Below are 12,500 nucleotides of genomic sequence, written 5' to 3'. Positions count from 1 at the left end.
GAACCGGGCTCGTGAGCCTTTAATGTTCTCGGGGTCGGGATGACCGGAACAGGCCCTGAGAGACCGGGCCGGCTACCTGGCCACCCTTGTGGTGACTTGATGGGTCCTTTTTATTGGCAACCCCTGGTGTCTCAGTTCGGCCTGGTGCGTTGCGAACGCGCCAGTCGCTTGGGCGGCTTGATGAGCAGCTTGTACCGTTCTCCTCAGTCGTCCGGTCTTCACTGCGGCCTGGCCTGGCCTCTCCGACGACACGCTGGAGGAGTGAACAGGTCTCGACCCCGGCTTCCTGCTGGCGAACCTTCCAGCGAACGTACTCTACTGCTCTTGCCAGCTCCTACAGGCTCTCCAACCCTTCCACTCTGAACTCCAACGGCTCAACTCCTGCCGGTGGCTCGTTGTCTCTCCAACGGCTCTCAACTAACCGCTCTCCAACCCAGCCAACAACACCCTTGTCGGCGAGCGAACGTGGCCCTTTTATAGCCCCAACGGGAGGGGCCGCCATCGGCTTTGCCACCCAAAATCAGCGCCATCCCCCTTTTCACCTTTGAACCTTCACCCAGGCTCGATCCGCCCCTCTCACTTCTGATTGGCCAGCTCCTTCAGAGGGTAACGCCGTTTTGATCCGATTTTGCCTGAAATCGCTGATCAAACACGGACGTGGTGGAAATCACCCTGATCACAAGCGGACGTGTTGGAAATCGCCATCAAACGCGGACGTGTTGGAAATCACCCTGATCACAAGCGGACGTGTTGGAAATCACCCTGATCACAAGCGGACGTGTTGGAAATCGCCATCAAACGTGGACGTGGGTTGTCGTTATTGTGAAAATAAAAGATAGAGAAAGAATCACGGCTCACTCAAAGATGCACAGCCCGGCACACGAATAATACCCTTTATACATCGGTGGGGAATTCTAACCTGGAACACACACTTACAGAAATAACTGACCTCTGGGGAACCTGACTGGTGTTCTGTGAATTTCCACAACCGTAACAATATATAAACTTAAATAAAAGAACTGCATCGATAGAAAAGTGAAGAAAGAGAATAGTCAAAGAATTTTTGAGGAGGTAAAAAAAATCAACTTTTTGAAAAAGGAAGGTCAAAACTGTTTGGAAAGACATGAGAAGGTTAAGAGTTCCAGAGTTTAGCAGTGAAGGTGAAGAGACAAACATCATTACGGGTCCACTCTTGAGTTGGCAATGGCCACATCGTCATCATGCGATGTGGTGGCTTGTCGAGTATTTTGTGGTCTCACTATTGGTGGAGGTAGAGAAGCAGCACCTCCTTGGGAGCATAAACCGAAGTAATATTGTTGCGGAAATGGGTCCTTCGTGTGTTATTAAATATAGGATTAGCCCAGTTCCCCCCTTAAATGCATGTTTAGCCAGGTTGTTTGGTAATTGGACGTTACATGTGTGTCGGGAGGTGTAGCAGGCTGTCCATTGTTCATACAGTGGTGGTGTACCGAGAGGTGCCTTCTTCTTCCCTCTTTCCCTCCTAACCAGCCCCCACCGGCGCTCTGACAGTCGGTCAAGACGTGCCGGCAACCCATTGGGGGAGGGCTGCTGCAATCTCGAGTGATGGACCAATCATAGGTCCCCGGAGGCGGTCCGAAAAGGCCGGCCCCGAAAAGCAAAGGAAGGGACGGCTGTGTGAGTCTGCGATCTGTTTCGTGAGAAAGGCCCGCCCCGAATGGCAAGAGGAGAACTGCATGAGGGGAGTCGGCGATCTGCTTTGTGAAGAGTGGTTTGGTCGGTCAGGGGTCGGCTTTGTGAAGAGTGGTTTGGCCGGCTGTTCCTCCTCGGTTATGGATCCAGCCTGAGGTAATCCACAGGTTAATCCTGAGTCCAGTCACGGAGCCTCTGAATGTCCTTACTCACTGCACGGCTCAACACGTCTTGTGATCCCATCGATCCGCCGGCGGAGCCCAACACCCCGATTTGGCCTAGTCTGGTGTGCAGGCCAGGCCTGAATTCGCATACTGGACCTTGTGTAAAACCAGCTGGAACATACCATAGATCTTTCGCTCTTGTGCCGTCGACCTTATGGGGGCTGAACGTGCCGAGGCTGGTGCTTGAGCGGTGCAACATAAGGAGGCCGTCGCCGCAATCTTGCCACGCTGCATGCTCGAGCTTGGGCGCTCAAATCCTTTGACATCGGCTTCTCACGAGCCGCACTCGTGCGTTCGACTCTTTTCCTTTCGTCCATGAGGCACCACCAAGTACTCCGTGTCTTGTCTGCATGTCGTCCAGGCCTAAGGTTTATCTCGCGAGGATTCCCTTCGAAACCCGTATCCGTCGCTCCCGAGTTAAGAGTGGGTTATAGATTAAGTATAACATTGTCGTGAATGCTTTGCTTTTGTCGTGTTCCCCGATGTGTCCCCAATAAATCTGGCTGAGTTATACGAAAGTTGCCGCCTTGAATTTATTCGTGCCGCGCCGAGGAACAATTGCTCGATTTGTATATAAAACCAAACGGGCTACGGACTGGCAGACTTCGCTCGGTCTCTGACAAACCCAGTCTCTAGCCGGGGTCTATATACCCAACTGGTACGGCCCAGGTGTACGTTGGTATCGTGATCTGAGGCACGTGACCCGAGACCTGTGCCGAACTAGCCAGCGTTATAACCCCTGAGAATACGGTGCTGTTAAGTGACGCCGAATCTTCAACAATATATATATATATGTATATATATATATATATATATATATATATATATATATATATATATATATATATATATATATATATATATATATTGTTGCGGATTCGCGCCCGCCGGCGTGCTGACGGCCACGTAACTCGAATCGCGGCACGTCGCCCACCGGACGGACAATCCAGTCGTGACCCTCTCGGACTAACGCCGGGAACCAGTCACGGGTGGACCTTTCGGTCTCACCGCGATCGAGCCAATCAGCCCCCGCGTGGGATAGGGTTGCTCGCCGGGTCGACCTACCTAAGTACCCACGCGGAGGGTAGACCGGGCGATCGCACCTCGCCGCAGGTCGACTTTGGACACGGGCCACTTAAGCGACCCGTTCCGTACTATCAGAATAACCGAGCGGTGTTATCGTCGACCTCGACGGTTCGATTAATTATCGGGCGTATTCAGCCCACTACCAACCCTTTACGTGAAGCAAGATGGGGATTCAATGGAGGAAAAGACGAAGCGAAGCGGGAGAACAGTTCAATAATAAAGCACATTTATTCGCGGCACACGGGAAGCACACATATTCAATTCCACCAAAAGCACACAGAAAAGACACAATGCAATTTACACAAAAAGCAAATGTAAAAGCGAAACACAATGCAGAGCTAATACCGACTACCGAGCACACGGCAACACTTATACAATTCTACTTCACAGACGGCGCCGACAACACATACCCAAAACCAAGGAAAGAATACCCTCAAGGATGAGGCGGGCCTGAGGCCGAGACCGGGTCGCGCCGACCCGTCTGGTGATGAGACGCGGAGCGGCGATGGCGCCTCACTCCGCGGGCCTCGCGGACAGCGTCTGGTAGGGGGTGGGAAAGGGGCCCCCTTGGTCGCACTATCTCAGCGCGGGGGGAAACAGGAGGGGGTTGCTGATGCTCGGGGTATAGAGGATCTTTATTATCCCTGGTGTGCGTCTCCACCTCGGCCAGGTCGCGCTGTCGGCCTCCCTCGGGTGCAGCTCCCTGCACGACGCGAGCACCCCCTCGTCTGGTGTCGCCGCCTTTCCACAGCTCGTCCCCTCCGTTCCGACTCCAACGCACACGACGAGCAGCTCCACCGCCCGCGAAGTCTTGACCCTCTGCTTCCGACTCTCCTACTCTCCGCCTCTGGACTCTCCGACTCTCGACTCTCGACTCTCTTCCTCTCCCCGTTGGCCCGAGAAAAAGTGGGCGTGAAGGCTTTTTGATCCATAAATTTGCATATATCGATCGTCCTGGGGGCGGGGCCAATTCGCCCCTCGCTCACCGATTGGACGGCAAAAAGTGGGCGTGTCGTTTTTGATCCGTTTTTGAAGCACAAAATCCGTGATTTTGTACACGCTGTTCGGCGCGCGCCCTGCACGAGTCCAACACCGGTACCCACAGGCGGCGCAAGAACGGTGGCGATGCGACGGCTGCGAGGTGTGACGTGAAGGTCATGGCGGTTGTGGTGAAGCGGCGTTGTGGTTGGTGGTTGATGTTGTGGTTGTGGTGGTAATCATGGCGGTTGGTCCAAAATAAAGATAGTAAAAGAAAAACGGCTATCCTGAAGAGTCGCAGCACGCATAAATGACATGTATTCCCACTAGACAACGGGTTCGGGCCTAACTACACATGTACTTACCGAGATACCTCACCTAAGGGACCTGAATGGTGGTTTGCGAATTTGGTAACCACAACAATATATATATATATATATATATATATATATATATATATATATATATATATATATATATATATATATATTTATATATATATATATATATATATATATATATATATATAGAAAGAAAAGAGAAAGAGAGCCAACTTTGCGGCGTAATTTGAAATGGTGGAGTCTGTGCTGTCAAAATTTTCCAAGCCTTGGGTTTTTGGAACAAATACAGTCAGGCCTCGCACTCAGGTGCAGGAGCAATATCATTTTTGGCTCCACCCCCTGGGGTGGGGTTAAAAGGTCAAATAACAAAACTTGCAATTATGGGCACATTTTAAAACATTTTTAAATGAAACTTTTGTTATCAACATTGGGAAGGCGCATGAATATGGAACGATTTTTTTTGGATTTGACCCCTGGTTCTTGCCCCATGGGGTGGGGACTTGCCGTCACATGGGCCAAAAAGGAAAGAAGAAAAAATTAAATCAAAATTTGATAATGTTTCAGTCATTTCTGGTTGAACTTTCTGCCATCCTTTTGTCTGTGCATATTTATAATCTCTATTTTTCTTTTTTCTTTTTTTGGTCTTTCCTTCCTCAGGAAATGGCATTGGATTTTGAAATAAATCAAGGAGAGGGGATGGTGCTTGTGAGGAGGAAAGTGGATCCACGGATCGAACTCCAAATATTTGTCACTGCTCCTGCAGCTCGTCAACTTTTCGAAAGAGGTTTGAAGAGGAGTAAAGGTTTTCGGATTGTCGGATGGAACAGAATAGCAAAGTATATCCCACTTAAATCTTGACAGCGGAAAACCATGCAGCATGTGGGACTTGCAGTCATTGTGGGGATGCAAGAACGTGTGAATAAAACAACAAAACGTTATCAGGGCAAGTAGGTTTTTACGCTCGAGCAAAAAGGGAAAATGGATTACTAAAGCTTTAAAACGAGCTATTTTTGGTTGGAATCGTGAAATATAAATTGGGGGATGAGGAGAAAAAATTGTTGGAGAGTTAGAAGGTGACGTTTTTATGAGAAGTCTTTAACCCTTTGGACCCTGAGCTCCTTGGACTTTCAGTTCCCCCACACTGGGCACCCTGGAGAAAAATCAGCCATTCGGGAATATGGGGGTTTGAATCGCGGCTGGTAAAACGACCGCTAGGGTTCAAAGGGTTATATATAATAAAATAATGTTAGTGGAGAGAGTGCACCGACCATGGGGCATGTAGAGTATGTAAAAATGTTTTGTTTAATCTTGCATTAAAAGTGGTCATCTTGTTTTTAATGCCTCATGTTCTTTCCCTCAGATACCACGTAAAGGACAAGTCCCCCCTTTTTTTTTTTTCTTGCTTTCTCTGTTCTTCCCTCTCCTTTCCTCCTTTGCCTCCTTGCCATTCTGTTGCTTCATCAACATCTCCAATTTCTACCACTTCATCTTAATTTATGTCCGTGAAATATACAACTTGTGAACAGCAGTCCTCCCTTTGGCCCTGCACCCACCCCCGTACCACTCTTGCCATTCTTTTGTTTCATTCTTCCTTGTCTTGTTCCCTCTTCCACAAATACACCCCATAACATGGCTGCTCGCTGCAAATGCAAAGTTTGGCTAGTTTGCTGACTTTTTATTGTGACTTCCACTCTGTTTCTTCAATCCCCCCTGACTGCAAGAAATTGATTGACACTGATGTTAGTGAATCTTTTTCATCATCAGTTGTATCTTCAAGGCACCACCTGCTCAATTGTTTTTTTCATGTGAAGTTAAACATCAGCAAATTCCAAAATACTCCACGGGCCTCAACTTAATAATTTGATTCATGAATTTCAATTACGATCACTTTCATTGATTGAAGTTTGAAAAACAATTCTACGTCGTGGCATGCCTTGACCTTTCAAAGTAATTGCATGAACAACATTGACGCAGCTTTTTGAAGTTTCCAAAAATAATAAAGTAGAACGACACTTCGTGGAGCACATACCTCCGCCAAGCCGAACAGTTTTTATTTTTGTATACCTTGTCGAGGCTCGTAGGGGGGGCATGAGACGAGGGGCGGGAGTGGGAAGGACAAAACAGTGGGGAACAGAGACTTTAGGGGATCTGTGGAAGGGAGAAGGATGGGGTGGGGAACATGGGGTATTCAAGATGGACATTACAGGGACTTTCAGGAATAAAAGCAGGGAATTTGAAGGAGGTGGGTTTGGGGTGGATTAACGGGGGTAGAAAAGATCGAGGATTTGGATGAGAGACGATAAGAGGTGGTGGTGAGCTGCTGTTTTGAAGGGCTTGAGGGAATAATGGGATTGAACAGAGTGAGGGAGTTAATTCCAAAGATGGGGAAAAAAGAGGAATGAAAGAGTGAAGGTGGGCAGTGATTCGTGATTTTGGTAGTTTTACCAGAAGGGGGTTGTTGGCGGACCTTGAGCACCCTGTGGAAATATGGCGGGGAGAAATCGCAGACACAGCAGGGGGGGAGACCGGAGAGGAGACGGGAGAAGACAGAAGGACCACCGACCACCGACCTGCCTGCGGTGAGAGAGGCCCAAAGACTCAGCCTCATCGTGGGAGATGCGAATGATCCGAAATGCCTTGGTTTACACAGCATGAAACTGAGAAAGGTGGGAGGCAGGAGCACCAGCCCAGAGGAGAGAGCAGTACTCCATCAGGCTGCAGACGAAAGCTTTGTAAGTGGTCAGGAGCTCAGGTGGGCTAAGGAAGGACTTTGCACGACGGAGGATTCCCAGTCGGCGACTGGCTTTGGAGGCCAGGTTGGAAATGTGGCTTTTCCAGGAAAGATCATGACAGATAGTGAGACCAAGAAGCTTTAAAGAAAGGACTTCTTCCAGAGGATTGTTGAGAAAGTGGATGTGGGGTGGGGGGGGGGGTTCCAAACGGTCCTTTCAGAGAGACATAGTGAGAGTGTGAGATTTGTCTGGATTGAAAGACGTTCCATGTGTTGGACCAGTTTGTGATTTATCCAGGTCTGCAGTGAGCGCACAAGCTGCTGCTTGCCGGTCTGAGGGATGACAGGTGGTACGGCAGAGGGTGGAGTCATCAGCAAAGAGATAAAGAGGATTTTCCTGAGAGTCGGAGATATCATTGGTTAAAACCAGAAAAATAACAGGGCCCAGAACACTGCCTTGAGGAACTCCATCCTGGACAGGAAGAGGGGATGAAAGAACTCCATTTAGGGCCACACGTTGACTGCGACATGAGAGGAAGTCTGCGAGCCATGAGTGGAGATGGCGTTGGATACCATAGGAAGAGAGTTTAGTGAGCAGGGCAGGGTGCCAGACCGTGTCAAAAGCACGCGATATGTCTTGGGACATGGCTCTGGTTTCATGTCTGGCATTGAGGACTCCATCCATTGTTGGGAGAGCAGAAGCAGCATATCCAGCGTAGAGTGACATGGTCTGAAACCAAATTGATGATCGGAAATCAGGCCATTGGAGAAGAGGAAGGATTTAATGTCCGAAGCGATGATGGATTCCATAATTTTGCTGATGATTGGGAAAATGCTGATTGGTCTGTTGTTGTAGGGATCTGTTTTTGCACCTTTTTATGCAGGACAGTAATGCTTGCTGATTTCTTAGCACATGGCAGATGACCTTGAGTAAATGAGAGGGTGAATAGAACAGAGAGAGCGTGAGCAAGAGCAGAGGAGCAGGTTTTTAGGACACGTGGGCTGATGCCGTCTGGACCGGTTGCAGAATCTGAGTCGATGTTTGACAGGAAGCTCTCCACCTTGTCAGGAAAAAAGGACACAGAGCCCAGAGACATTTGGGTGCGACTGGGTAAGGTGGGTACAGAAAGCGATGGGTTTTGGACATAAGATTTCGATGCAAACACCGAGTTGAAGCATTCAGCCTTTTCACGTGTGGTATAAGCAGTGCGGCCATTTGAGGTAAGGTAGGGGATGGAGGTGGAACTTCCACCAGAAACAGATTTTATTTGACGCCACCAGGATTTGGAGGAGGGAGTGAGGTTTGAAAGTTCAGACTTGAGCTTCGAAAGATGTTGTTTTCTGTCTCTCCGAGGGTAGCTACACACTTGTTCCGAGCTTTCTGGAATAGCTGAGATTACCCTCAGTTGGGTTTGCTTTCCTTGAGGCAAAGGCAAGTTGTTTCATGACAACTGCCTCGCCACAAGCTTCAGTGAACCATGGGCTGGAGGAAGGATAGGACAACTGAAGACAAGAGGGGATAAATCTGTGCATGAGGGAGAGCAAGTTTCTTTGAAAGAATTCCCAGAATGAGTTGATGTTGGAGAAAGTAGTGATGGGTGACCAGTTTACATTCTGTCTCCCACTGATAGGCTGGATCTGTATCTGGATCTTCACCAAAATATAATCAGCTTCTTGATACCTACCACACTCATCCACCAAGTTTTGTGATATTCCATCCACAACTTTTTGAGATGTCATGCAATATATCGTTTTTGGTTCCAACTCTCAATGGTGAAGCATCACTTGCAAAAATTAAGTTTCTCGTATCTGGATCTGGATGTTCACCAAAATTGAATCAATTCATTCTTGTCACACACCCATCCTGCCCGCTAAGTTTGGTCTGAATCCGTCCATAACTTTTTGAGATATCGTGCAATATATGGTATTCGGCTTCTTAAATCACAGAAAAATATTTTTAACGGTCATTTGTTAATGTTTCCCTTTTAGTGCAATATAATTTGAGAAAGAAATGAACAACAAAACTTTGACAAATTACTGTATTAGTTTAGAAATATCAATAGTAAAAGGAAAAGTTGGTTCAGAATTTGCAAAAACATGCAAGAAAACCTTTGTACAAAGGGAGACGATTTTGGCCGATCATGTTTGTGCTTTTGCCACGTCACATTAACTTGATCGATCAGTTTTGGTTTTCCTTTTTTATGCAGACATCATTTTTCATGGAAGAACTAAATTCTATAGGTTAATGGTTTGTGCTGAGAGGAAGGTTGAACTTGATGGTTGGAGTGGGTTTGATTGCCATTGGAGCTAACTGACCCGGCAACCCCAAAATGACAGGACGTACTGTAATTATTACAAGGTTAAGATTTAACTAATATTATGTCATACCAATGCCAATAAAACCTCCAAATTTGTTTGTTAATTTAGCCACTTGATCCTCAAACAAGAAAAAGTCATGGCATGCCATGTTTTTAAAGTAATTAATTTCCTCTACCAACATTGAAGTTCATGGAGGAGGAAACGTGCACGAGATGATTTTGCTGAACCACAATTGTTAATTTAGAGTATTGAGCCCTTGAAACCGAAACGAGTTGTTTTACTTATGACATCTGAAACTTCCAGCTTTGGATTAAATTTATACTTTTGGTGTACATTGGAACAGGATTTGATCACTCTGCATGTCAGATTTATCTGATTTTCAACAATTGGATTGGTCAGGGGGGATGCACATGTTCTGACTGACATCATTTCATTGCTCATTTGCCCCGACAGCTTGTCTGTCTGATCTCACGGCCTGGCGGGATGTTACATATGGCGGTCTAACTGTCATGCTTTCTAAGCAAAAGAGAAATTTGCCTGTGTATGAAGATCTCTGCCTGTTTTGAAAAGAAATTACGCTTGTGTATGAATGTTGATGTTTTATGCCACTGATGGGAGAGATACTACCAGAAATGGCAGTTATGACTGGAAATTATACTATTCTTTCTGACTGCTCATTTTTGACCATGCTTGTATCGATGGCAGTGGAATGCCACCAACCACCTTTCTTGGTAACTTGCAAATCTGGAACTAAGAAAGGTGAAAAATGTTGTTTATTCCCAGGGTTTTTGAAACTTTCCAGACTTTTCTGAAACTTTCCAAAACTCTGCTCTGTGCCGGTGACTAATGAACCCTCGGCTTTTTTTGTGCAATATCTTGAGATTATAAATGGGTATGGGTTTGAGGGTATAAAGGACTGGGGGGGTTGTTGTTGTTGGTGGGTGCTCGGTGGAAAAGGGCATTTCGGGAATGTTAAGGGATTTGGGGAGGTTTGAGTCATACGGAGCTCTCACGCTTCAGTTCTCCCACAAATTATTGAAATTCCATTTTAAAATTTCAAATTTGAATACATGTCAGATAATTTTTCACATTTGTTTCCCAGTTATTTTTTTTCATTCTTTCTCTATTTGTTTGCACCAAATTTACTGAACATTTCCTGTCAAATTTATTGTCAATCACATTAAATTTAATGTCAAAAAAGCTGAAACCCTCGATGTGGAGGTATCTCGTTCAGGTGGTTGCAAATAATTGTAGTCGGATAAAAAAAATTTTGAAGATGGTGTTTCGTGCTCCATTGCTTTTTGTAATTGTTTTCTACTTTGTTTTTAATGCAAAATTTCACGGTTATTCCAGCCTGTTTCATTTGAATTGTCCATATTGTTTTAAAATCTCATCCAGAATTATGTGCCTGCACTTCCGTGGCATATAATAGAAATTTAGGGGAAAAATATTTGAACCTGGAGATCATGCAAGCAACACCAGTATGTGAAAGGCTAACTTTTTGTCAATCCAAGTTACAAAAAAATAGATTGTTTTGAGGAAAAAAACAAAAACATGCCAATTTGATTGCCTTTTGTGATCAATAATGATGCACAAAACCTTTTTTTTTTGCATCAATAACAGAAAAATTGTCTGCTCTCATGTAGTTTTCCCTTTTAGCTCTGTATGTATCAGGCCATCTATATATGTGACCTGCCACTACAAAATAAGCCAGGAGTCACACGCATGTGCGCGCGCGCGCACACGCACACACACACACACACACACACACACACACACACACACACACACACACACACACACACACACACACACACACACACACACACACACTATTGAGATATTTACATTTCCTCAATCTGCAGAAAATATGCTTTAAAATTTTACCAAGTGAAGGTTATGTTGGTTTCGGACACGTTGCGTGTTGTCAGAAACGTGAAACCGAGAGATTCGAGCATAAACGTTGAGGTGCTGTATTTTGCATCCTCACCTTACCAATGTTTCGCTGTCAGATGCCGAGGACGAGCAAAGTAATCGATGATCAACCCATGCCATTTCCTCCTTCATGGACGTGAACTCCAGGTTACAGCTACCCTCATTCTCCACATGGCTGACCTCGTCAGCATTTCAAAAGTTTATCGTTATGTCTGCTCAATAACAACGCACCTATTGCAGTTTTCTTAGACAACGTTTGTGAAGAAAATTTGCAAGTTTTTTTCATAAGGAAAACAGTTCCAAACGCTCTTGTGGTAGCACTGGCTTTGAACGAGCCAATACTGTTCTGCAACAAGTGTCCGTTGATGAGGAATCAGTAATTGCTTTTGGTGAATTTTCACATCATTATTAACAGCAAGATCAATTTGTTCAAGGTATTCCCTACACTGCTATACAGGATGCCGATGGAGGTTAACCATTTCATGAAACTGCCAAAATAGGATTCCTGATGATGTCTTTTTCTTCTGTTCAGGTACATGACCAGAAAATATATAACATGTGGATAAGAGTGAAACGTGAAGATTTATTGCATTACTTATCAGCAAAACCTTTTGTAATTAACCCCTGTACATCACATTAAAAAGCAATGTTGATGAAGATTTACTGCTACATATAAAACTGTCACAGGCAGGAAGTAGAAGAGTGTGAGTCTCCAAAACATGAGCAAAATCCAAGAAATACTCATTTTGTCGTGGCAGGTCACATACAAATTTTACCGACATTAATGTTTGGGTTGGGGTGTGATAGATTAAATTACAGTGGGATGGGATCAGAAGAGAGAAGAGGGGGGATTGGGAAGAATGAGAAAGGGGATGAGAGTGTAAAGCAAGTTGGGAAGGCACGAAAGTGAGTGCTGGTGTAGAAAGGGGTGTGTTTGGGACATACTATGGGGAAGAGGGAGGGGAATATATGGGATAGGATCTCAAAAATCTGCTAATTATGTGCCTCTATATTACATAGATGGCCTCACGGTTTGAATGCTCATTCGTCGGTCTACTCTGGTCTGTGTTAATTATTTTATTACTAAGTCTTCGTCAAGGTGAGGGCTGGCAGGATGGTGTAGATTTGTATGCATACTCACCTCTGAGCTGTGTAGCCTGGGTTCAAATCTCGGCCTAGCTATAGACTCTCATCCTGGAGTTTCACAGACATGAA

General features: G+C 45.7%; 1 protein-coding gene across 12 annotated transcripts in view; it reads left to right on the top strand.

Annotated features, from left to right (window-relative positions):
• The window catches only part of LOC147029004 (spermatid perinuclear RNA-binding protein-like), a 190,442-nt gene that overhangs the window by 99,264 nt on the left and 78,678 nt on the right, over nucleotides 1–12,500 (top strand). For 10 of the 12 annotated variants that reach the window (XR_015057794.1, XR_015057795.1, XM_085879918.1 and 7 more), the window contains exon 5: nucleotides 4,958–5,084. Coding sequence is in view for 8 of the 12 variants with exons in the window: in XM_085879918.1 (XP_085736044.1) it covers nucleotides 4,958–5,084 (127 nt within the window). In the remaining 4 variants the exon portion in view is untranslated. Of the gene's footprint in view, nucleotides 1–4,957; nucleotides 5,085–5,660 lie in introns of those variants that run through there. The other 2 variants (XM_085879924.1, XM_085879925.1) reach the window with 2 other exon arrangements.

Source organism: Eptatretus burgeri, chromosome 4 (genome assembly GCF_056783735.1).
Source record: "Eptatretus burgeri isolate ZD-2024b chromosome 4, Ebu_testis_v1, whole genome shotgun sequence".
Lineage (NCBI taxonomy): Eukaryota > Metazoa > Chordata > Myxini > Myxiniformes > Myxinidae > Eptatretus > Eptatretus burgeri.
This window is presented reverse-complemented; position numbering and strand designations above follow the sequence as displayed.